General features: G+C 35.8%; 1 protein-coding gene across 1 annotated transcript in view; it reads right to left on the bottom strand.

The window, feature by feature from the left end:
* Positions 1-432: 432 nt before the first annotated feature.
* LOC136853483 (E3 ubiquitin-protein ligase UHRF1-like) overlaps positions 433-26978 on the bottom strand; it is a 75370-nt gene continuing 48824 nt past the window's right edge. Inside the window, exons 10-13 of the mRNA XM_067129097.1 lie at positions 24428-24584; positions 17492-17620; positions 16333-16479; positions 433-817 (exon numbers count right to left, since the gene is read on the bottom strand). Coding sequence (XP_066985198.1) covers positions 572-817; positions 16333-16479; positions 17492-17620; positions 24428-24584 — 679 coding nt within the window. The 3' untranslated portion in view covers positions 433-571. The remainder of the gene's footprint in view (positions 818-16332; positions 16480-17491; positions 17621-24427; positions 24585-26978) is intronic.

Here is a 26978-nt window from a genome sequence, read left to right as displayed (position 1 = left end):
CTTTTAAAAGTGATATCTAGAAAGCACTTATAGAAAAACTACCAAAACAAAGAGGCAAACAAACATTTGAAAAATGAAAGTGTCCCTTTTTTACACAGTTTTCTCTTAAAAACTTTGGCAAAACAGTGGTAAACTATAAAATGTAATTATTTTAGGAATAAAGAAATAAGTGTCCCTTTCTTACACACAATTGTATCATTCTCCCATGATACCTTGCAAAACCTCTCTTCTGACCTACAGGCTAGACTGCTGTACATTGCCTTTATCTAAAGGAAAAAAAATACTGTATTGGTCAATAAAACATACTATAAAATGGAATATTCCAAGGCACTATCATACTTAACTTAAGAAATAATAAAAACCAAAACGTCAAAATCATACATCACAGTAAATATGCATAAGTGTATATATTGGGAGAAGCATTCATGAATTTTGGACAATTTTGTTCATTTTATTTTAACAGAATCTGCCAAAGTCAAAATGTCTCCCTGACACAAGAAAACCTTTACTTAAAAGTATCGATGAAATGGAAAATGCATACTTTATAATATATATATATACAAAAAAAAAATTATCGTGCTGCATCATATCCAGGGAAGAGTGTTATGAGGATTTTGCTCAAGTGTTTGTTTACATCTATTTTGTAGTCTTGGCCCAAGTCACAGCGGCATGCAGGACAAGAGTATACTTCTGCTTTAAATGATCGGTGAAGACACAGTGAGCAAACATTATGCTTACATTCAGTTGTAACAGGCTTGAACACCAGTTCTTGACAACAGATGCAGAGAAACCTCTCTTCAACCGCATTCAGGAATTGCTGCCAAGAAAATATGCCATAGCTATAATTATAATATCACGAACAAGAAAAACTTAACTTCTAACACAAAACAGAAAATGACAAATATTGTTATCAATGGTCATGAAACAATACACATGCTAGAACTTAAGTGATTGACATGGATGCCAAAAATACCAAAATGGCTTTTGGCTGCATGAAAATAAACTTAAAAATTTTTTTTCTGACAAGTTTAGAACCAGCGTACAATATTCTGATTCACAGTAAGAAAAAATTACAGCATTAGGTACACAGCTAATGTATGAAAGCAAGGTAACAAAATTTTGGGGAGATACTTTCCAGGGTAAGAAGCTTAAATGGTGGTCTGCTTAAACTGTTTAATAATAATGCAGTAACGATAATATTAATAACAACAGAGAATACAATAATCTGTTTTAAGCCAATATACAATAATTTCTCTGGCTTAGTTTACCATGAATCCTAACTGACAGATCATTAGTGACTGGCCTTTTGGCACTGTCTGGCAAAAGGAGACTAAAATGGATTTTGCCTTCTTTTTTGATAACAGGGAGACATGGTGATACATCTTTTTAGTGAAAGGTGCTTCTTGCAGATCTGCAGTAAATGAGTCTTCCCCAGGTTCAAGCAAAGAACTTGCTTGATATAGTACTACTGCTTCTAATATTATGGGAAGGCTCTACAGTAACAGGCAGCAGGTCGATTCAGGGGACAATGTCCTGGGAATATAGAGCTTTCCCTTTTTAGAACACCAAATACTTGGTCAAAATAGATTTTTGGTAATTGGTAGTATAACAGCCTCGCTAAAATTTGAAGTAGTTTTAACTGGAGTTTTTTCAATTTCAGGGCCTTAGCATAATGTTTTGCTTTACATAAAAGCTCCCAAGTAAAATGCTACACTTAAACGCTCAATTAGTGATTTGTAAAGAGATGAGTCTTCATTTTGATTCTCCCAACACTGTCATTAGGCCTGTGGTCCAAACTGCAATTAGAACATCTTGGGATAGAGGCACATTTACCATGTTCAAGAGATGAACAAGTGCCACATACTTGGAGGAGGAGGAGGGGGAGGAGGAGCTTACAGGGTGGGCGGGCTGGGAGAGCTGAGTGGAGATAGTCAGGCGCACCTTCATCTGTTTGGAGCTTGCATGTTCAATGCTTTTGAGTGGCTGGAAGATGTCATAACTACATCACAGACATTTTGTTCTCTATTTGGCTGCTTGTGTATTCGTCCTCCCCTTCTCACTCCCATACCCCTGCCTCCAAAGGATAATTCCAATGGTAACAATGAACTTTTGAGTGTTTCAGTTTACAAACAAAGTAAATTTAATATCAAAACAGCTTTCTGAAGTTGACACCTCAGCAACTTAAAAATGAACAGATTACAAAATAACATATTGGTGTAAACTGCCTAGCCATGTTGTTTCAGAAATTTTCTTGCCCATCAGTGCCTCAGTCTGTGTAGTGTACATGCACAGTGGACACCTGCTATATCGTGGTTCAGCATTCACGGCTCCAAAACAGCAGAATCGGCTGATTCTGGGAACATAAACATTACAAATGTCGGGACGATTGGTTTTTTATACGTAATACAATAAAAGATCTGTATATTAATACAGTATAAATGGATTCTGTAAGCAAAATAAGATTTTATTGCTATTTTGCTGTGTTTACCTTAAATTTAATATTTGAAAATTATAGTAAATCATTGTAATGTACATATGTATGCACGCACTCATTTGTATGCGTTATGAACTTTTTGGAGTTTTAGTGTCTTATTTCTATATTTATGATACAGTAAATCATATTTCATTAAAGGATACGTACAGTACTGAGAGCGAGGGGGGGTTGAACTGAGGTATGGTTACATCAGTAAATTGAATTAGGAAATAGCAGTTTTGTGATTTTGATTTTTATATATTTTATATAAAAAAAAATAATTATATATATATATATATATATACATATACATACACACACACACACACACACACACATATATATATTGATATTTTGACGTTTACATTAATATTATATTTGAAAATTTGTCAATAATTTGTTTATCATAAAAAATGTATTTGGCCCTCACAGTCCGGGCTACATATATATTAAGTACACCCTTATACTGGTTGAAATTTAAGGAAAAAAAAAAAAAGTGGAAAGAGGAAGAGATGCATATGTACATCGTAAAAAAAAAAAAAAAAAAAAAAATCTAACAAAATTGTATGTACCTTCCAGGGGAAGTTGAAAGTGAATTTTTCCAACCCTGTGTGGGGCCTCTTTCTCAAAGCACAGTCATAAAAATAGCCTAATTTTGCCGAGTTATAAGTGTTTTTTTTATATATTTTTTTATTTTGTCAAATTATAATTACAGCTCACACAATATCACAACAGATAAGGACTAAAATCACTAACAAAATCTGAGTATATTTATTGTAAAACATTTACGACTCATCCTTGGATGGGAAGTTGGGACAACATTCTGCTTTACCACCTCAAGCAAGACTAAGTCTCTCCCAGCTCACTCAGACACTCGTACTGCTATCTGAAGAGTTGCCAATAGCGATTTATGGCACATGGAACATTTTTCCTGCAAAATTCATTCAAACTGTATGGCACAAAATCTTGAATATACTGTATATGTATGTTACCGGTCCATAAGGGGTTAGTCACGAAAATAACATGAAAATACAGTAATTAGTGAATATTGCTCTATGAAAAAATCTGCAACTTAGTGAATTTTCTCGCCTTTATTTGGATTTATGTTCCATAGAAAAATTTGCAACTAACTGAAACCGCGAATGCTGAACCATGATATAGCAGGGGTCCACTGTACATGCATGCATACACAGACTGAGGCACTGATAGGCAAGAAAATTTCTGAAACATGGCTAGGCAATTTACACCAGTATGTTTTGTAAACTGTTCAAGTTTTAAGTTTGATGAGGTATCAACTTCAGAAAAGCTTCTTTGATATTAAATTTACTTTGTTTGTAAACTGAAACACTCAAAAGTTCATTGTTACCATTGAAATTATCCACTGGAGGCAGGGAACCTAGAAACTTTGGAGAGGGGTGCTGCTCCTCTTTTCAACAACAAGTTGACCCAAATTTAAATGAGTCAGGAGTCAAGTAAGAAATGGCCTTACTAATATAAGGGGCACTCCCTTTTGTATCACCCAATGCAGTGGAAGAGATTTTCACCACCGCTGTGGACCATAAGTCCTGCCCAGAGGCAGTCTGGATAGCAGAAGAGGCAGTTGATTCCAAGATAGCAGCCTCTTGAGGAGTGAAGGAAGGGCCCTCTGCCCTAACCTGATCCAAAGACAACCCAGGGCCTAATCGAACCAGATCTGGTTCACCTTGTCTAGGTTGTAGAGCCACATTAGGGGTTGTATAAAACTGTTTACTATATGCCAAGAAGTGGTGGGGGTAGAAGCTTGAATGGCCTACTAGATCAAAGAGAACTATCACACCCAGAGATGAGATAATTAACATGAGCTAAGACAGAATCAACATGATTTGAGCATGGCAACTATATAGAAGTCTTTGAATCCTTCTTAGGCCTGAGCAAAGCTTCAATGCTTGTAAGGAAATCCGAAGAAGTTGCAGCAGCTTCCTTAGGAAGATTGGTGTACTCACAAATGAGCTCAACAACCTCAGTGCATGTAGTAATCAACTCCTGGTTTTCAAAATCTTCTACCTCCTGACCACAAAAATCTTTCTATTCTATCGGTCAGATCAAAAGAATGTGAAACATCCTTGTTTAAGACTGGGGCGTAGGCCCTTTCAGGCCCAAACACCTTCTCGGGGCTTGAATGCCTGCTGATGACGAGGGTATGTTATTATGGGAATCATCCCACTCACAGGAAAAAGAGATAGATTTCTGATTCCTATGTGATGGATGTGTAGCGTTACACGGCCATGCAGGGCAAATGACACGTCCGCGGCTGACTGAACTAGAATGGTGATCACGGTCGCTCCAGGAGATCTAAAATGAGAAAGATGATGAGATGATGAACCAAGACCTATTCAGACTAACTGCATGTATGTGCTTCCCTTCACAGATGTGTCTCAAAACACGGCCACAAGAACTGGAGTTACGATCACAGACCCTCCTGGGAGAGTGTGAGAGAGAATGATGGACAGACGAATGTCTGTGTGGATGTGAGCTGACAGGACTTCTGGGATGATGGAGTCTTTCAGCATGGACGTGTGAGCTAGAATGAGACACAACATCTCTCAAAGGCAAACGTGAATGAAAAATTTGATGAGGAGACAAAGGCCGACGTTGGGTGTACATATGTGTATGTGTGGAACTTTCCACGGGAGAGGAAGAGCTGCAAGACCCAGGTAGGAGCTGACCTCTAGCAGACTTCTTCACATGTGATTTCTTGATAGGAGCCTTATCATCTTTCCTACAAGCCTGAACAGCATGACCATGGGAAAATGAAACGAAACCCCTGAAATATTTCTCTTGGAGGAAATCTGTCTGGAAGGGCCTACCAAACGACGAGAGATGATTGGAGGTGATACTTCAACATCAGAAACATGGCCGTGAGCAGGGGAGCCATGTACATCATCAGATGACGGAGAGGATGATTCCAAGATGGTCCTACAACTTCTCTTGCAAGGAGCAGCAACAAAGTCCCTAATCCTACGTCTAACAGGAGAGGACCAGGCAGATGAAGATGAAGATAAAGATGAAAACAGAGACAGAGGCCTGTGACGTTGCCTCTTCTTGGTAAAGATCCTTCACTGCTCAGGAGTCCAAGAATGACATTCAGAACAAGAATTAGTAACATTACATACATTAGCTCTACATGTGGTGCAAGTTGAATGAGAGTCAGTCTCAAATGAGGCAAGAAAACGAGAGCAAGGGCAGTTACCAACCCCAGGACATTTTCTCTGAGACTTACAGTAGGAAGGGCAGCAACACATCCAACCAGCAAGGAGGTAAGGAAGAGACTCGATGCATCATGGCATCATGGGTGACAGAAGGTTGGACGATGCCTCCTCTCTCATCCCACTGAACGAACCTCATTGCCACCAGTTCCTTATTCTACAATTTTATATGCTTTTTACCGGTTTCCAACTGGTGCTAAAAAATTTATCCTAAAGTTAAGACCCAGGTTTATTCTGTGTATGAACAATGTGAAATGTTAACTTTTCAAAGGTAATGATAATTGCAGTTTTGCATCTCTCTCTCTCTCTGAAATCTAACAAGTCCTCATTGGGTAAATTTTTATACCTTAAGAGTACTCAACATGTGTCATCTTGTTCTGTAAGTTACTCATATTTAAAGTATGAACACCACATACAGTACATGATAAATTTAACATCTGTTAATTAATGTAATTAATATAATTGTGTTAATCAGTAAATATACAGTAGTGCATTACAAAAGGTTTCAACCAATGATTGATTTATGATAGCATAAGCTCTAGCAACGTAAGTATACAATACTGCGAATTTACAAAATAAGGGAAAAAAGGTAGAAATGTATGGTTTTATATCTATAAAATACTGTAAAGTCTATTGTTTGTTGCTTATAAGCATATACAGCAGACAGTAATCTTTTCCCTATCCATATTAAAACATCCAAGACTCTGTGGGATAATGAAAATTCCAGGATATGACAGGAGGAGGAGAGAGGAGGAGGAGGAGGAGAGAGAGAGGAGGAGGAGAGAGAGAGAGAGAGAGAGAGAGAAAGAGAGAAAAAAAAAAAAACAGATGTATAACAGCAACCCGCACCCTTACTCCCTTACCTTATGAATACTGCAAAACTGCATACACTAAATATATACTTATAAACAATAGTCAACACACTTTAGTCTGCTTATAAACAATACAGAATATAATGCACAGTACAAAATAAAAAACAAACTGTTCAGTACACTGTATACACAGTGCATAAAAAGTTAACATTCAAATACTCTCTCTCTATCTTTGATATGTCAAACTGCCTACATGGGGCAGACTTGAAAAATCTTTTCTTTATAAAGAATAAGCAAGAGAGAAAGAGAAAGGAAAGCAAATGCACACGAACATGATGCATATATGTTCATACACACATACGCACACACATGTACAATACATATACACTTCTGATTTTATAATAAACAAGTACCAGCCTTTTCATACTGCATTTTGTTACCTCCACATTAAAAATCTAATAAACATTTCATTTGAGTGTGTATGTGTGCGTGCAGCACTTCTCACGGTGTTTTACAGCAAAATTGTTTTTTATTTTTTAGGGCATACAAAAATTTATGAAATCTTTACACCATCCAGGACATAGTAAGCTACCCGAGATCAGGCTATCATAAATAACTGTTTGAAACCTTTAGTAAATGTGTAATGCACTATATTTACTGATTAACACAATTATATTTATTATGCTCCATTAATGAATATTAACTTTATCATGTATTGTATATCAAATTCACACTTTGCATATGAGCAACTTACAGAAACAAAGTGACACATGCCTAGTTCTCAGGCCATGTACTCTCGACTCTCCTCACTAAGCAGTACTTGCAAATACCCTTGCATCACTAAATAAATCTGGCAAACATGCCACAGGGTAGCAATCAGGAATGGTTTTCTTGTTTAACTTTCTAAAGTCTACACAAACTCGGACTGAACCATCCTTCTTAGGCACTGCCAACAACAGATAATTATAAGGTGAGGAACTGGGCCTAACAATGCCTTCTTCCTTCCTCTCATTAACCTCTTGCTCTACCTGTTCTCTAACCTTAAAAGGAATTCTATACGATGGAACAAAAATAGGCTTACTTTTGTCCTCAAACTGAACATTGTGTCCTAACACATTTGTTAATCCTAACTAATCCCCTTTTAGTGCGACTATGTCTGCAAACTCGGCCAGAACGTCTTCTACACCACCAGCATATTCTTCATAATCAGCATTGGCTAAATGATCCCTAAAAACTTGCCTTCTAGCCTGTAAATCTGCTTCTGCAAAACTACAAAAATCCCCAACAGTAGCCACTGAATTATCTTCATTGACCCAGTCAACAAAGTCGACTGCACAAGTACCCTTCTGGTAACTGCGAACTGAATCATTACAGTTTAGCAATTCCACCCAAGTATACCCTGAACTTGAAACATTGTTTATAGAACCCGTACAGTTCCACCCTTCAGCTTTTTGCTGCACTCATCCACACACATCTGCCTGAATTTATGCACTCCTTTCACTCAAACTTTCACCATTGCAACCACACCAGGACCAAGCACCACATCATCTGTCAAAACTCCCTTATAACACCTCTTATCCACTGACACATGTTCAGCATCTACCCAGAGATCCTCCTGTACACCCGATCCATCCTCACCATCCACTACACCCACATCCGTCCCCTCATACGGCACAAACACCCCAGGTACTCCCACAGTTATACCACATACCACCGTATGAACCAAGATTTTCCATCTCCGACACGCTGAATGACCCAGTAACAACATATTCTCCAAAGCACCCCCTTGTATAACCAAAAATGGTCCTGTCAAAGATCTACCCCCGAGAGATAAACCTACATCTACATATCCCAAATTTCGTAGCCTATTTGCTTGAACAGCGCATACAGTTTCCTTGGCAGGTCTCAAAGAACGATCTGGAAACACTGATCAGAACAACTCATAATTCATCAAATTAACAGAGGTGCCTGTATCTATAAAAACTCTTACATTTATACCATGTACAGATCCAATTACGACGGGCTTCGACCCTGAAGGTTCCCCCCAGAAATCCTATATCCCAAGAAACACCCACAGAGTTTTCCTTTACAACTGATCGGTCTTTAGACAATGTCTGCTGATCACAAGATCCCCTCGAAAAATTTGCGTGAGGAACTTTCTTATTTGAGCTACCAAAATTCTGAAATGCAGGCCTACCATTATACTGTCTCCGAGACGGACAGGACCGCCAAGGATAATCATAACTCTTACAACTGCCACAATATTTAACACAGCAAAATCTCTTAATGTGCACCTCCATATTACAATTAAAGCAACAAACCCGTGAGGTTCAAGAACTCAAGCCCACCATCGACCTTTGGCTATTCTGACTTACAACAAAATCCTTCGAACCACGGACTGAATCTCCACGCCCTACACAACCATAGGCTGATCTAAGGAATCTCTGATCACTATTTCCTCTCTTCATTTTTGCAGCTTTTTTTTCCTTGTAAATAAATCCAATCAATTATTCTTGGCTGATCACAAATGCAAAATTTCCCAAGTCCTGTGAAAGGACACCCTTTACAGAAAAAAACCCAAGGAAAAACAATTTCCCCTGACAGAATTCCCATACAACAATAAACCTAGAAAGTTAATTCCCTTTACTCTAACAATTAATTCCCAAAACTTTTTTTTTTTTTTTTATAAGTCATTATCGCATGAGCTGATATTAACCCTTAAACGCCGAGCCTCTATTTACAAAAACGTCTCCCGTATGCCGGCGGCGTTCGGGAGCTAGCGCTGAAGCGGAAAAAAGTTTTTTCAAAAATCACAGCACACTTAGTTTTTAAGATTAAGAGTTCATTTTGACTCCTTTTTTTGTCATTGCCTGAAGTTTAGATGCAACCATCAGAAATGAAAAAATATCATTATCATATATAAATATTGAAAATATATGACAGCACAAAAAAAATGTTCATATATAATTTTATACAAATCGCGCTGTGAGCAAAACGGTTAGAGCTAACGGGTTATTGTTTTTTCTTTGTATTGTACACTAAATTGCGATGATTTTGTATATAACACATTGTAAAACGATCAAAGGAACACAGAGAAAATATTATCACAAAATGAATGAATTTTTTTTTTTTTTTTTCAAAAATTCACCATAAATCGAAATATTGTGCTAGAGACTTCACGTTTGTTGAAAAATGAAGCTAATTGATTGAATATTACTAGACTGTAAGTGTTTTAGCATACAATTGCGTTTTTTACCATTTCGGTCGAGTCAAAGTTGACCGAAGGTTGAAATTTTGGCAGTTATCGTGATTTATATGAAAATATTTCAAAACTGATAAAAAGCTACAACCATGAGTTATTTTCTGTTGTATTGTACATGAAATTGCACATTTTCATATATAAAACTTTATGTAACGACTAATATAAAATGGTGAAAATATTACGACAACGTGACGAAAGAATTTCTGAGATGTTCGGCTGAGTTACGCACGGACGTAAGGAAAATGTTTTTTTCAAAATTCACCATAAATCGAAATATTGTGCTAGAGACTTCCAATTTATTGCAAAATGAAGGTAAATGATTGAATATTACTAGAATGTAAGAGTTTTAGCTTACAATTGCGTTTTTTTACCATTTCGGTCGAGTTAAAGTTGACCGAAGGTTGAAATTTTGGCAGTTATCGTGATTTTGTGAAAATATTTCAAAACTGATAAAAGCTACAACCATGAGCTATTTGCTGTTGTATTCTACATGAAATTGTGCACATTTTCATATATAAAAGTTTATGTAATGACTAATGTAAAACGATGCAAACATTACAACAACGTGACGAAAGAATTTGAGAGCAACAAATTTCTCTGAGATGTTCGGCCGAGTTACGTGCGCAGACGTAAGGAAAGTTTTTTTTTTTTTTTTCAGAAATTCACCATAAATCGAAATATTGTGCTAGAGGCTTCCAGTTTTTGCAAAATGAAGGTAATTGATTGAATATTACTAGAATGTAAGAGTTTTAGCTTACAATTGTGTTTTTACCATTTTGGTCGAGTTAAAGTTGACCAAAGGTTGAAATTTTGGCAGTTATCGTGATTTATATGAAAATATTTCAAAACTGATAAAAGCTACAACCATGAGTTGTTTTCTGTTGTATTCTACATGAAATTGCGCACATTTCATATATAAAACTTTATGTAACGACTGATATAAAACGGTGCAAACATTACGACAACGTTTGAAAGAATTTCTGCGCGGATGTAAGGAAAAAGTTTTTTTCAAAAATTCACCATAAATCGAAATTTTGTGCTAGAGACTTCCAATTTGTTGCAAAATGAAGGTAAATGATTGAATATTACTAGAATGTAAGAGTTTTAGCTTACAATTGCGTTTTTTTACCATTTCGGTCGAGTCAAATTAGACCGAAGGTTGAAATTTTGGCAGTTATCATGGTTTATATGAAAATATTTCCAAACTGATAAAAGCTACAACCATGGGTTGTATTTTGCTGTATTTTACATGAAATTGCGCACATTTTCAAATATAAAACTTTATGTAACGGCTAATATAAAACAGTGCAAAAATTACGACAAAATGACGAAAGAATTTCTGAAATTTTCGGCCGAGTTACCGCGCGGGTGTAAGGAAAATGTTTTTTTTCAAAAATTCACCATAAATCGAAATATTGTGCTAGAGACTTCCAATTTGTTGCAAAATGAAGGTACATGATTGAATATTACTAGTATGTAAGAGTTTTAGCTTACAATTGCGTTTTTCGACCATTTCGGTCGAGTCAAAGTTGACCAAAGGTTGAAATTTTTTGTAGTCGACGTACAGTACGTCCACTTGACACCCAACAGACAATTTTAGTTGATGTATGATACGTCCAGTAGGCATTTAAGGGTTAATATGGGATTGTTTTTAGCTAAAATCTGATGACATTTTTTTTCACCATCTTTTCTTTGACATTGGTGTTGTTGGCAGTTTCTTTTGTTACTCTCCTTACTGATATAACTGGATTGCTGACACTGAATACAGAAATTCTGTGGAGCAGCCCATTTATGGCTCAAAGTATCTCGGATTCCATTAGTCCTACATTGAAATTAGACTGATATTCTGTGGACCAGTCCCTCACATGTTCAGAATATAATTGTCAATTTTTCATTATCCTGTGAATGTATTAAATGTATGCCTAATATCCAAGTAGACACTCCTAATTACCAATGTGCCTCTAATCTACCAGACCCTTGGTCTTATTTTTTTTTTTCTTTTTACAAATGTGCCTGTAACCAACAAAGTGTCATTTCAATGTTCCAAACAAATAAAACAACAAGTTGCCCCTTGTGATTCTAAATCCATTGATGTCTTATTTGTTTAAATCTGATCTTTCCATCAGCAGTTACAACAACTGTCTTATTTTATCAAATGTGCACCTATGAGCTACTGGACCTGTGTCCAATGTTTTGCATTTATGTGCCTGCATCTAAGATAACAGCTTCCCAATGTTCAAAAATAATTAATTACTAGATGCCCTTGTGACTCTGAATCCACTGATTTCTCATATGTCTAAATCATGACCATTCGATCAGAAGTTTCATTAATTTTCTAATTTTACGAAATATACAGCTGTGAGCTACCAGACCTGTGGTCCAGTTTGTTTTGTATGTAAATATGCCTGTATCTGAGAAAATACCATTTTAATGTTTGAAACTAATAAAATACAAGATGCCCTTTGTGATTCCGTATTCATGGATGCCTTATATGTTCAAATGTGACCACTGGCTCAAAAGTTAGCATTTTTTTTTTACATATTTTCTATTTGCTGGGGGGGGATTTTATTTGGGGTCTCTGTGCTTGACAATTGGGTTAAAATTGTTCTACAGATTCTAAACTTCAAATTGGTACCAAAAGACAAACTTTTACATCAACTTGAAGTGAAAGTAAAAAATTACATACAGTATGCTGGGAACCCCACTAACGGTAAATGAAGCATATTTTTCTTATTGAATCCATTTACGGTATACTGTATAACTGTCTTGTTATATCATCAACTTGATATGTATGAAAAAAAAAAGTCATCGCCATCTGCATTTACAATGTTTACGTTCTCATGATCAGTTGATTGAGCCTACTAATGAAAGAATTAGAATAATTTTTTAGTTGATAAAAAACAAAATTATTACCAGAACTATTATTTTTTGTGCATACATGTAAAACGGATATGCAAAGGTAAATTAACATACTTTATGTTAAAGAAAAATCACTGAAATCATAAAACAGCTGTTTCCTGATTAGTTTGTTTACATTATACTTGATGTTGTTTATGTCTGTTTTTTGGTAAGTGGTTGCTAATTATATGAGAAAAGATTATGAAAATGAAATTCGTTCAGCAAGTATCGACCATTTCAATTTTTTACTTTCATTTGTTTAAGAAGATGGGATTACAGAGAAAAAGAGGTTAGCCTAATCTTACCTTGGGCTATCGAAAATGCAACTCATAATACACGAGATATGTACACAATGACATGAAGTGTCGGGGACTAGCATATATGACATATTTACTCTATTTGCCTTATCATGGAAACTGTATGTGTAAAATACCGTATTTACAACTTTAGTACACATGGCATTTCTTAGTGATGATAGTTGTCGTTCTCTCCATGCCGTATCCAGTCTTCATTATTTTCTTTTTGCTTTGTTACAAGTTACAGTACAATAGTGTACATGTCCTTTAATAAAATGTGGAAAAAACTGTACATGTAAAAACATGAAACAAAAAAGTTCTAGTAAGTTCACCAATGCCAGCAAATGAGTGTGCACATATGTTATGTACCCTACACACACGATTGCATTTCTTATGGGTTGTAAAAACAAAAATGAGAAAATACAATAAAAATATATATGAGAATAGCATAAAATATAAATTAAAAGGGAAGGAGTGTGTGTGTGTGTGTTATAGGCTTCAATGTAAGTTGTACCTAAGTTGTTTTCCCATCCCTCTCTCTCTCATCTTTGTGCTTGATGTATTTCATTACAAGTTACAGTACAATATTGTACGTATCCTTTAATAAAATATGAATTATCACAAACAGAAAACAACACAAGCTCTAGCAAGTCTGACATCTGCCTAGCCCTCTTCACCTATCCAACACTGCATCCCCACCCCTTCCCAGTCAGGGAAACTGCTCCCCAGCTCCGTCGACCTTCCAAAGCCACCCTTTCTCTGAGTGAGTTCCTCTACACAGCCTCACTGCTTCTTCTCTCCCATTGCACCTAGTCATCCAACCCACCCCTACCTTGGAAACCTCTTGAGGCCTTCTCCACCCCCCAAAACCCTTTCTCAGTCTGTTTATGAGTGTAAGCAGTGTTAAGAACATTTTTCTGAGGCTGCACAGCATTTCCAACCATTGAAGAGCAGTTTCTCAAATTTTTTAAAATTTATATACTGTATGTCTTTGGTGCCTTGGTCCCTGGTCCAGGTGTGTTGGATAATGTACAGTTCCAGATAATGCTGATCTGGATCATCAAGGGATTACTGTTATATTTCTCCCCACCCTACCCTGAAGGGATTGCAACAACCTGATTAGGGTGGCTAGAGTTTAGACTAAACTCGTTTGCTGGAACATAGTAATACATAAATACAATCACTCCCACTATATTTGTCTTGGTGGGCAAGCCAGACAACACGCAGTCCTATCCCCGAAAAGCTCCCACACCTGAATCCATGGCCCAGTCCCAGGAGATAGTCCCACCTCTTCAGCGTGACTGGCACTTTGATACCTCTCCAGTCTAATCATTATTGGGTGGTTGACAAGACCACCAGAGCTCACACAATAGGCTTTGAATACAAACTCTAATTCCAGCAGTGGCATCCCATCTTGATAATCAAGACAAAAAAAAAGTTGGTGTGGTTTGACAGCAAAATGAAAGAAAGATGAACTTCGAAAAAGGTTTAGAGTAACAATGAGAGATGGAGGAGCAGTAGAGATTTTTCATTTACAATTAAACCAAAGAATCTTTTCTCTCAGTTCAAAAGTCCCCTCACCTTTCATATGGCATTAACACAACATTCTATTATGAAACTATGTGACCTGATCAAGGCAACCTCTCACTGACAGTGAAAGAGAAGATTAACAAGAATTTCACAGACTATACACCAGAATAAAAAGTTTTGTCTTAAAATTGGTTATTTTAATACAGGCAGTCCCCGGTTAATGGCGGGCTCGGTTAACAGCGATAAGGTTTTATGGTACTTGTCTAGCGCCGAAAATCGCAGATTTCCACTTATTGGCACCAATAATTGGGTATTGGTGCCGATACATACCTAACAGAGGCACCAATAACCAAAAATCGGCGCTTTTCGTTGCCGATAACCAAACCCCCCCCAAAAAAAAAAATTGCAGATTTTTGGTTAGCGGCGATTTCCGGTTATCATCACACCCTCAGAAACAGAACCCCACCAATAACCGGGGACTGCCTGTACTTACCTAACATTCATAGAGCTACAAGTTTTGAGCTGCCAGCTTACTCAGCAGTTTAGGAAAAACCCATTTACCCTCCCTCTGGTAGGTAATGAGAGTGTGTGCTTTCTATGTCTCAATTAGTTTTCTGCGTTAGGTAAGTAAGGAAATAACCAATTCTAATATGAAACTTGGTATTAATTCTACGAAACTTGCCTAACATTCATATAGCTGATTAATGCACTGATGAGGATGGTGAGAGTGTAGCATTCAGCAGACTGATAAACCCAAGCCACTGAAAACATGAATGATTTTAAAAGTAAACAAATGAATAACTCTTGCCTAATGTAGATAATTCTGCTGGCATTCTTGGCTCATCTCAGCTATAACCTCCTTCTTTCCTCTGCCTTCCTCTCTTCGGCTGGCCCTGCAAAGTGAGCAAAAAAGGGCTGGGAAGTGTCAGGGCCCTTGGGTAGAAGACAAGGATTCTGACTCTTGTCAGGACTTCTGGGTACTTATTCTCGGAGTCAGTACTTTGCCTCCCTACGACGGCTTGAAGGCGGCTGCCTGGGAGATGAGGGTATCTTAAGAGCTCTCCTTCTTCATCTCAATAGCTGCTTCTGCTTTTCCTTGAGGAAAGTACAATTGCTACCCCAGCTCTTGTGCAATATCTACCTAGATATCACGGTGAGGACAGAATCCCTCCTATGTAGAATTGCATTAGCACAAACACTGGTGATCTGATGAGCTAAAAAAGCAAGTGCTTTGTCCCCAGAAACCACTAACCTCCTAACAGAAGACCAGACTTCCATAGGAAACTCAAAATAACCGTGATGATGGCAAACTGCCAAAGATCCAGCCAAGCTGTGGTGGTAAACTACTGAGATACTCCATATATGAAAGGCATAGTGTTTTTATCTTCACAGGAACAATTGAAGATAAAAAGTTATTTAAAAATTGATTCTTTCAAAATAGGTTAATCACATAAATATACATTCCCAAACACTTTTTCATATGCAAACTTCAAGTTCATATTCTCAGAACTTTAACCATTACAATAATGGTTCCCACTTTCAATCTGATATACTACTTAGGGTTGTCTTCTGTTGCACTTTCCAAGCTGTATAGAGGCAATCAACAAGAGAGTAAATTAAAAATGGAACACTTTCATAAAAATTGCCAAATTTACATTATAAACTGCCTCAGCTGCATATCTTACAGCATTTTTCCTCTTTTCCTATGGTAACACTATACTGTAACTGCATAGCAACAATTCAAGATAAAATATTTCAATTCTTGTTCTTGTATTAGCATCTGTAAGATTAGGTACTCACAAGAAAAGATACTCACAGATCTTCCATTGGATAATTGTTCTGTGCACTCCTTCCACAGCTTAACATTTTTAACATCTTCGGATATGTAATCCTTTATTTCTTTGTCTAATGTATAGCCAACAACTTTCTGTTTCTTTGAGGCTGGAGATTTCAAATCCTCCTCCTAAAATGGGAAGTGGAAAAACAATTAACGAATAAATATAATGCAAATTTTTTCCGATCTTTAAATTATGGGAAATGACTGATTAAATAAATATTGTACCTGTATACAGTAAAGTGCAAATCATTCTCATCTAAAGAGGGGTGCATTTGTAAACATTCATTCGTACAGGACAAATCATTGAAAAAACTATGCATTTTACCTCAGAAATGAATATCTGATTCCCTGTAAAATGAAGGAATTAAGTATTGCCTTTAAATTATCTTTTAACAGGTTGAAATTATTCTGAAAGGGCAACTCATATAAAATTCTGTAACATTTATGATATTGCAAAATATCTTGTCTTTTTCTTGAAAACCATAAAATATGAAAAAAAATTGTCCAATGCATTCATCACTACCATGTTCATGTGATAAAATTCTCAAAGATCCATAAAACTTCTAAATAAACTTTGTATGACAGTTGGCTGTCAGTAACTATAGAGAACATTTATTAATTAAATGGCCTGCCCAGAACAATATACTTATCATCTACAGAAAATGAAAAGTAATTAATAGCCTTTCCCAACACAATACATTAGATATTACAGAAAATAAAGGTCGTAATAAAATCAAGTGCAAAATGTCAATGCTCTTTGTAATATTAACACATCAAAACCAGTGCTCAAGGAAATTGTTATTCAATCTTTCCAAGGAACACACAGAATTTCTCTTATCAGCAGCTTAGTTATTTTGAATGAACAGTTAAATGCAAAAATTAAAGGCCTTGCCAATCTCTTAAGTCTATTCAATAATGGAACCTTGGCAAAACCAGCTCCATCTATGGGGACCCACCCTGTATTAATGTTGTGAAAAAAATTTTTTTTTATATTGTACACAGCACATTTTTGTTTATAAGGAAAAACGACTGCCCCAAAAACATGGAGTCTCCAACACATTTCAGGCTATCTGAAGATACTGCAAAAACTGTTATCTTTAAATGAAAACCCTAAAATAAGGAGTGTACAAGACCTTACCACATTTTCATTATTTTTCCTCTTCTTTGACTTTGGCTTTTCTCCTTCACTATCTGATGAATTTCCTTCACTTAGCCTTTGTTTGGCTTCCTCTTTTTCCTTTTGTGCCTCCAAATACCCTTCAGGATACTGGAAAAAATGAAAAGCATTAAAAAAGTATTTTTTTAAAGTAAAAATTTTATCGAATTTCAGGATGAATGAAATTAACTACTTCAAATGTGGCTTAACCCACAAAAATTAACTAGATATAAATACCCAGTTGGATTTAGTTTCTCATACCATGATTCCATTTTACACAGATTCAAGGTCAGTAACTTGAAATCCCTGAGTTACAATATCAAGTATTTAAAAGGCAGATGTTTTAATTGCTCTTTTGAGGTTAATGTTAGAGCTTGGGAAAGGACATATAGTTTTCTCTTTTATTTACACTGAATTGTTCAGAACAATGTACACAAGATTATACCTACTTTCTACTCTATTAAGTACTGCATATTGAATGAATTAGCTATGCAGCTATTTGTGGATGTCTGAATCTGTAATGCAACAGTTAAGAGGCTCATGTTAAGTGCTGTTCACCATAAACATTTTTATTCCAAATTTTCCATTCACCAGTCAAGATGTCAAATGAGTTCTTGCCACTCTCTCCGATTTCTTGTACTTTCCACCTGAATTTCCATGGTTCTCTGGGCTGCCTTCCACTCTTACCTTGTTAATTCCATATCTACTATTTTTAACCATTCCTCACTTCTCCAAAACATCTCAATCATTCTTTCTGTAGTCTTCAATCATAATATAATCTTAAGGCTGCACTACAGCCAAGGATCTTGATATTTTTAAGGCACCCATCATTGCAATCTCCTCTACTTTATTTGAAAGTCCGTCTACATAAAACACAAGGGTACAAGCTTTCTCCAAGCATCAGTAAGTTTTGCACTTTACTCATAGGATATTCTTTTTAACCAAGCAATTTACTTCCATTTCATTCATCTAAATAGTCATCTTGGTACTCTCGTCAATATTTATATAATGCCCATCTAAATAGCTGTCACGGTACTCATTTCAGTATGTGTTATATATTATTGTTAATGAGACTACTAAGGTAAAACTACTTGACCCACTGTCAAGACCCAAAAATGCATTTGTTGCTCATTTGTCTGGCATAAAACCAAACTAACACTTGGTCTTGTCAAATTTTCTTGGCCTTTCCCTGAATATGTTCATTCCATGTTTAAACAACTTTATTTTAATATAATTTTTATTGAAGTTCCTCCATTTTTCCTTTATATATTATCAGTATCACTCCCTTTCTGGAAACTTGTAACAGTAAACAATGTTAGATCCCTGGTCTGTTAAACTCTTTTAAAATTAACATGCATTTCCCAATTCTACTGGTTCTTTCTCTTCCTTCTCAAGATTTTCAAATTCTCTGATCCAACATAAATTACTTGTTCTATCCTGATGGACATGGGTACTTTCCACCTCTAATCTTCCCAGGGACTCTCCTAACTTCTTTTGTTGCTACAGGCTCTACTGGTCCCCTTGTCCTGTCAACATGCTCCCCATTTAAATTGATTTTCTTCATTCAGTATTTTCAAACTACTATCTCAAGCCAATCCATGTTTTGTCTCTTTTAATTCAGTTTCTCTATTTTCACATATACTTTGCTCTAGTCACAACTTTTCCTTCTTTCCCCACTGACTGTTATCCATAATACTTTCTTCCTTCTGCTGTGCTGTGAATCTGATACCACTACTTCCAATTCATCTTTATTCCTGCTACCTGATTTTTAACTTCACATTTTCCCTACAAGAACTTTCTTTCCTCTTAACTCTTCACTGCCACAGCTTGATGATGTCCTATTCAGCTGCCATTTATACTTCTTGATTCCATCATTATTCCCTCTATCCATTTCCAGATGCTATATCATTTACTCTTTGTCTTTTGATGCCATCTACTAGCTGTTTCCACTGTACATCTTTTAATTCTATATATGACAATATATTTATAAAGTAATCTTTTTTAACTCATACAGCTTTCTGTTTCCCTGGTTCACTGTTCATTCTTTACTTTTTCCCCTGCCATCACTAACAATTCAGCTCACAACAGTTTTTATTAATTGCATTATGCCACACACAAAAAGTAATCATTCTCTTTGAAGTTACCTACTCTTCTTGTTATAGTACAATAAAAACATACTGCGTTCTAGCTGTTCTAATTAAATGTTAAGTGATGACCACATTACTTAGCATGTGTTATCAGCCCTTAAAATTGCCCTTGTATCTGTACCATGACAATTCAGTCGTAGTTAGTGCCCTTGCTGGAGGGCACAACCACCCCAGTCCAGTTTTGCTTTTAGATTACTAATTCAGCTGCAAACTACTAAGTTACTTATGTAAAATAATTCTAACTACATTTCACTACCACATCATGTCCTCTTTTCACTTATGTGCATTTTATCTGGGAAAAATTTGTTTTTCAATCAAATGGCCTTCTGGTATTTTCCATATTCCACAGTGCACACACTGTATTATACTACTACAGCACTAAAAAAATTGTTCCACCCTAAAGAAAAATAGTACAGCAATAAATAGGAGCCATCAAAAACAACAACAATAACCTATCCAAAATCTGTGCAAACCTTGACCAGTCATTCTTGTACTAATGTAGGTTGAAATGACCCATCTTTTAAGTGGACCTTCCTTACAATTCCAAATGTGTTCACTGAAATAATACTTCTCTATAACTTTCAGTTGCTTAGACTTGGACCTTAATGCAAAATTAACCAGGATGGATGTACAAATGAAAGGATTAGAGCTATATTCCCTCCCAAACCCTGCTGAGCAAGTGGATTATGATGATTCACCACTTATATGAAGGTACCACTAAAAGTATGCCTTGAACAGCATATTGTAATAGTACTAAAGGTTCAGAGAAGCATTCCTTTGGTCCAGCGGTACTGCTTTAGGCTTGGTATTTTTCATCCATTCCCTTTAGTTCCTTCCTACTTAGCTGAACAACTACTGTACTTTAACTTTACCCTGCCCAAAATTTCACATCCCTTTTTAAGAACTAATCTTTGGGTGAGCCACATCAGTACAGAAATGTGGTTCAGATGTCTCATTATAATAGTTATCATCACCTGATGATACTTTTACAGTAAATTCCAAACCTCCCAGAAAATGTAATAAACATATATACAGTATGTCCTCTGTATTCACAGGGGTTAGGGACCACAACCACCCATCAAAAGCAAAATTCCGTGTTTAGTAACCCCCCCCCCTCTCAAAATGCTTATAACTGCCTACTGTAATAGTTCAAACACCAAATACTGTACCCTATATGCATTAAACTAAAAGGCTTATAACTGCCTATTTTAATAGTTAAACACCAAATATACCTTAAACTATCATCCTAGAACACTTTAATATAATTTCAAAGTCATCTTACAACAATACCCTTAAAAATATATGGCTTACAGCTACGTGTGAAAACTAAATAAGTTACCCCTATATTCAGGCATGCATGTTTTCTCTCATACAGTTTTTAGTTTTAGTTTTGTATTTTTATGTTTATCATACAGTTATTCATATTTCATTGAGAGAGAGAGAGAGAGAGAGAGAGAGAGAGAGAGAGAGAGAGAGAGAGAGAGAGAGAGAGAGAGAGAGAGAGAGAGAGAGTTAGGTTTACATCAGTTAAAAAATTAAAAATGCCTGGACGGTTTGTTTTTATACATAATACAATAATACATCAATATATATATATATATAGATATATATTCTATCAACCACTCTCCCTTTCTATCTATCCATCTAGTACATTCTATTAGTATTCTTTTGGCGTAGAGAGAGAGAGAGAGAGAGAGAGAGAGAGAGAGAGAGAGAGAGAGAGAGAGAGAGAGAGAGAGAGAGAGAGACCTGTTTCCCCAGGTGCTACCCTTCTCACGGTCAATATGTCAACATGTCAAGATGATTGACAGTGGGAGACTTAGTAACAGTAAAAGATTGGGAATTGTGCTAAAATCTTACCTATTTTACTATATTTTCCTAAATGAATTGATACTTTGCTGTGTTTATATTAATATTAATATCTGAAAATTAGTACTGTAAATAATTTTTTTTATCATACCCTGTATACCTTAAACTAAAATGCTTGTAACTGCCTATTTTAATAGTTCAAACACCAATACAGTACTGTACATTATAAGAAATAATGATAAGTTTGAGATTATGTAAATCATACGGGTACAGTATACCCACACAAATTACCTAGTTATTGAAATGCAAAAAGTTGTAATTATAGCAAGGAAAATATATATATATATAAAAAAAGGACAAACTAATGTCATGTTTATCTATAAAACTATACAAAACAAATAAACATACATGTTATGTATGCATAAAAAATCTCTCTCCCTTATCAGAGAAAGAGAGAGAGAACAAAAATACAACTCTTACACTAGTGACAGTACGTACTCAAAACATCTGAGCTACAAGCTGTGTGACTGGCTACTTCCAACCCTTCCAGCCAATAGCACATCATCATGGAGCCTACCCTGCTGTGTGACTGGCTACTTCCAACCCTTCCAGCCAATAGCAAGTCATCATGGAGCCATGAACTTCCTGGAGTTTTAGTCTTATATGTTTATGTTACTGATACAGTAATTCATATTTCATTAAATGATATATACAGTAGAGAGAGAGAGAGAGAGAGAGAGAGAGAGAGAGAGAGAGAGAGAGAGAGAGAGAGAGAGAGAGAGAGAGAGAGAGAGAGAGTGAGAGTATGTACAACATACAAAGGCATGTCAAAAGGCTACAAGCTATGTGACTGGCTACTTCCCACCCTTCCAGCCAATAACGTGTCGTCATGAAGCTAACCCTGCTGTGTGATTGGCTACTTCCAACCCTTTCAGCCAACAGCGTGTCATCATGGAGCCGTGAACTTCCTGGAGTTTTAGTTTCATATTTTCATGTTAATGACAGTAATTCATGTTTCATTACAGGATATATGCAGTACAGAGAGAGAGAGAGAGAGAGAGAGAGAGAGAGAGAGAGAGAGAGAGAGAGAGAGAGAGAGAGAGAGAGAGAGAGAGAGAGAGAGAGAGAACTCATAGACTAATGACAGTAGTATACAAAGCATCCAAGCTACAAGCTGTGTGTTTGGCTACTTCCAATCCTTCCACCCAATACCATGTTGTCATAGAGAGAGAGAGAGAGAGAGAGAGAGAGAGAGAGAGAGAGAGAGAGAGAGAGAGAGAGAGAGAGGTGAAGTGAGTTATGTTTACATTGGTAAAACAATTACAGATGTTGGGATTTTTTCTTTATACAGTACATATTACAATGATAATAATCACTATTGAGGGATTTTACTTTAACATTTTATTGATATTTTATTGTTTATATTATTAATATTAATATCTGAAAATTAGTAAATCATTATTTTATCATAAAAAATGTATTTAGTCATAAAAATAACATGAAAATACAGTACTTAGTGAATACTGCTCCATGAAAAGATCTGTGAATTAGTGAATTTTCCACAATACATTTGGAGATATGTTCCACAGAAAAACCCACGATTGACTGAGGGTGCGAGTGCTGCGATCTAGCGGGGACTGACTGTAATCACCAAAAGTACCAAAATGTTAGACAATAATCCTCTGAAGAAAAGAAATTCAGCAAATTAATCACCAATGAACATAAAGGAAAATGTAGAGAGAATTCAGGGAATGCAAGTCTCTGACTCCAATGGCAAAAATTATTTTTTTATCCAATTTGCCAAAAATGTTACAGGTTGAGAGACTACATAACATTCAACACACTGCCATCAGCTAGAACAGTAACTATTTACTGTACTGCCCAGGTGAATGGGGTTTAGATTTAGGATCATTTGTTGTGATTCATGAATATCAGTTTCATACACCTCAACTGTTAATGGAATTGGAATATAAAATTTAGGCCAAAGGTCATGCACTACGACCTATGACGTCATTCAGAGCTGAAAGGGAAATTGAGAGTAAAAAGGTTTTAAAGCTGTAACAGGAGGAAAACCTTGCAACTGGACTAGGAAACAACTGTTAAGAGAGGGTGGAAAGTAAGATGGAAGAAAGTTGATATGAACGGAGGTACAACAAAAGGAATAAAATGGGTTGCAGCTAGGGCCAATGGAATGTTGCAGCAAACTTTAAAGTAATGCCTGCAGTGCACCATGAGAGGTGCACTGACAGCACCATCCCCCCACACGGCAACTGTTGATGTAATCCATGAACTGCATTTTTTGAATAATTATCTGTTAAAAACTTTTTAGAACACTCATTAACATAACATACTTCCAACTATCACTATTATTATAGCTATAGATGTGTTTCTTTCAAATATTCTTACCTGTTTAAAAGAATAAACCAAACTTTGGATCTCAAAGAAGCACTCGCTCTATATCAACTTAGTCATTTTATCAACGAAACTTCTACTTGGAGTTTGTTATGCTTCCACCATGCTGATGTCTCCACTAAAAAAACTTACAAGAAAAATGTACATTCACACTTTGAAAAGCACAGCTACTTACCACTAGTAAATATATGAGTACAAATTGTTTGACATGAATATATGTATAAAAAAACATTGATCGGATTACATCAACTACAATGAACAGCACTACCGACACACCCATTATGCAGCATATACAGTTCATCAAAATACAGCTGTGTCAAAAAGTTTACACGTGCATGCCAGTCCCGAGCCCACATTAAAGAAGTTGAACACAGGGTAATATCCCTGCCTTATAATAGAGCAGAGGTGCAAGTCTAGTGCAAGGGACAATGGGTCATGAAGAGGGCAATAAGCCAATGGCAAACATGCTGGAGAGAGATGCACACAACCTTGAATACACAATCAACACTAAGTCTTTCACTTAAAAAAACATTACTGAACTTCTATTCACCTGCATTTCTAAACCCAGTTCTGCAATTTTCTTTTTCCCTTCTTTAGTCCAAGGAGCAGGAGTAGGATCATCACGCTGCAGAAGATAACGCCAAACTTTAAATCCACTTTTACCCGTAGACTGCCAATATTTGACTATCTTATATATGCCATCATATCTGAAAATTCATTTTTATACAGTAATAATAAAAAATGGCAATAACATCCTTTAGCATTAAAACAAATATTCTGCACTAAAATTACTTCATGGGAATGACAAATGCACATAATTGATTTTCAATTATGTGGTCTGATTAAAATACATCATAATAATATAATAAGAATAAGAATAATAATAATAATAATAATAATAATAAAGTATGCTCAAAACTTACGTATCATGCAGTACACAATAACTTACAAAATATATTTAAGTATCGTACAACTCCTTGTCAACATGAATAAAAACTCAAAAGAACTTTTAATTAATCAAAAACTCATCATTGTCCCACGTGGTTATTAGTAAAATTAATATATTTAATCATAAAAGTTAAATCAACTTACAAATTCAGGTTTGATCGGGAATTATGGTCTTATCTTTTAGCTATTACTAGGTTTACAGACAGTATTTAACAATACAGTAATACTTACTCTATTAGGTTAAAATTTACCTATTGTAATAGTAATTTACCCTTTACTCTATTTTGTATGATCTACGACCAGTTAGCTATGGTATACTGTAGCCAGATATCTAAATATGGTGCACACAGTTCTTAGAAATTTATATTTTCCTTTTAATCGGTATCATATTAATCCTTTTAAACATTTTGTATTGCAGTATAAGTTTTTCTTTTCAGATGATCAAAACATCAAACCCATCTAATAGGCCCCAAGGGTAATAAACACAGGCATGATCATGGGAAGGCAGCTGTATGCACTCTTTTGTCCATTCCTTATATCAATCATTGTCCAAAATTTAGCAATTTCCTTCACTTTCATCATTCACTAATGTTGGAGCTGACATGTTATAACTGTACGGGGTGATAAACTTCCAAGTTACTTTTAAAATAATGTTGTACTATAATTACTGTAGGTAAAGTAATAATGCTTTTACTTGTTTATTTAACCAACTGCCATGAAGTATCAAATGGTCATTACTCCCATAATCTTTCTCAGGTGTTGATAATGGTGTCTGCTGCTTTACTATTTCACATTTTATCAATCTGTGTTAATATGCTGGATATGTTCATCAAATTCATGTATTAGTGGGATATTTTTTGGCAGGTTGCCAGAGGCACAGTAAGTGGTTGATTGATTGATTATGAAATTTAGGTCTTGAAGACCAAGTGCCGGAACCCATCAGAATTATTCAGCGCCATACAGTAAGTGGGGTAATGACTGTTAGGGGTGAAGTTACATGTTTGTAACTCTGCCATACAAGTCAACCCCTAGTTTTAGAACATTTTTTGGGCTTTAAATGTCAACTTGCATGCTGAAATTTATGGTATTTCACTTCTTAAATATTTTCTTACATTAATATATACTGGACTACTTCCTTTTTAGTGCAAAAACCTATCAATGATTTGCACTCTCCCTCCCTTACTATACTGCTGTTTGCATCTTTCTCAGTGAAACCATATCTATTAATATTAAACTACACTAAATGGCAAAAGCACAATTAAAACTGAACACAGAAAAATTAATAACAGGAGGATCTCGGGATCATGATGCTGCACTTACAAGTGTACTACTGTACTGTTCAAAATTACTGGTAATCTGGTCATTAGGGTTTCATTCTATTGTTGCACTTGTACATACACAGCATACATTATATACAACATCTTCAAATATCTTGCACTTGATGACAGCAGTTACTTGATCACTGATAACTTTCGGCAGGCTAAACAACTTTCTGTGACAAAGTTCTTGAATAATATATTTTGCCTGCTAGTGTCATACTTTTTTGCTGTTTTGCGTTTAACGTAACTTATTACAAAATCTCAACAAAGCTAATTCTTTTTTCTTTGGTTTCTGTCGAATTTTTTAAGCTAGTTGTATATTTCTATATGATACCCTGGGTTACATTAGAATTTTTGGGTAGCCTAGAGGTATCAGAGTTTAGGTTAGTTATTCATTATTCCTTACTCCATATTTTTGATACATTTATACTTCCCTTGGATGTATTTATGTGAAGGACTGAAGGGTTACTTCTTAAAGAAGTGGTAGTTAACAAGAATTTAGATGATGAAAAAAGAAAAGTGCACTTTCTAGGTTTCAGGTAACTATGTCACACTCTATATGTACATTAAACAGTAGTTCTTGCTATAAAAAATATTTTTTCTTTTACAGATTATTAGTATATAGTACCAATAGGTTGCAATGTACAGTTGGCCAATGAAAAATTGGCGCAGTTTCTTTATTCATTGTTCGTTATGGAAATATTGCCATATGCAGGTGCCATATTATTTGCTTTTCAATCGTGACAGCCTCAGAAGCAATTGGAATTTGGCTTTGCTTCTGCTCGAGTCTTGACGATGACCCAACGTATCGCACAGTACTGGTGTGTCGTCGTT

This window comes from Macrobrachium rosenbergii, chromosome 3, assembly GCF_040412425.1.
Source record: "Macrobrachium rosenbergii isolate ZJJX-2024 chromosome 3, ASM4041242v1, whole genome shotgun sequence".
NCBI lineage: Eukaryota > Metazoa > Arthropoda > Malacostraca > Decapoda > Palaemonidae > Macrobrachium > Macrobrachium rosenbergii.
This window is presented reverse-complemented; position numbering and strand designations above follow the sequence as displayed.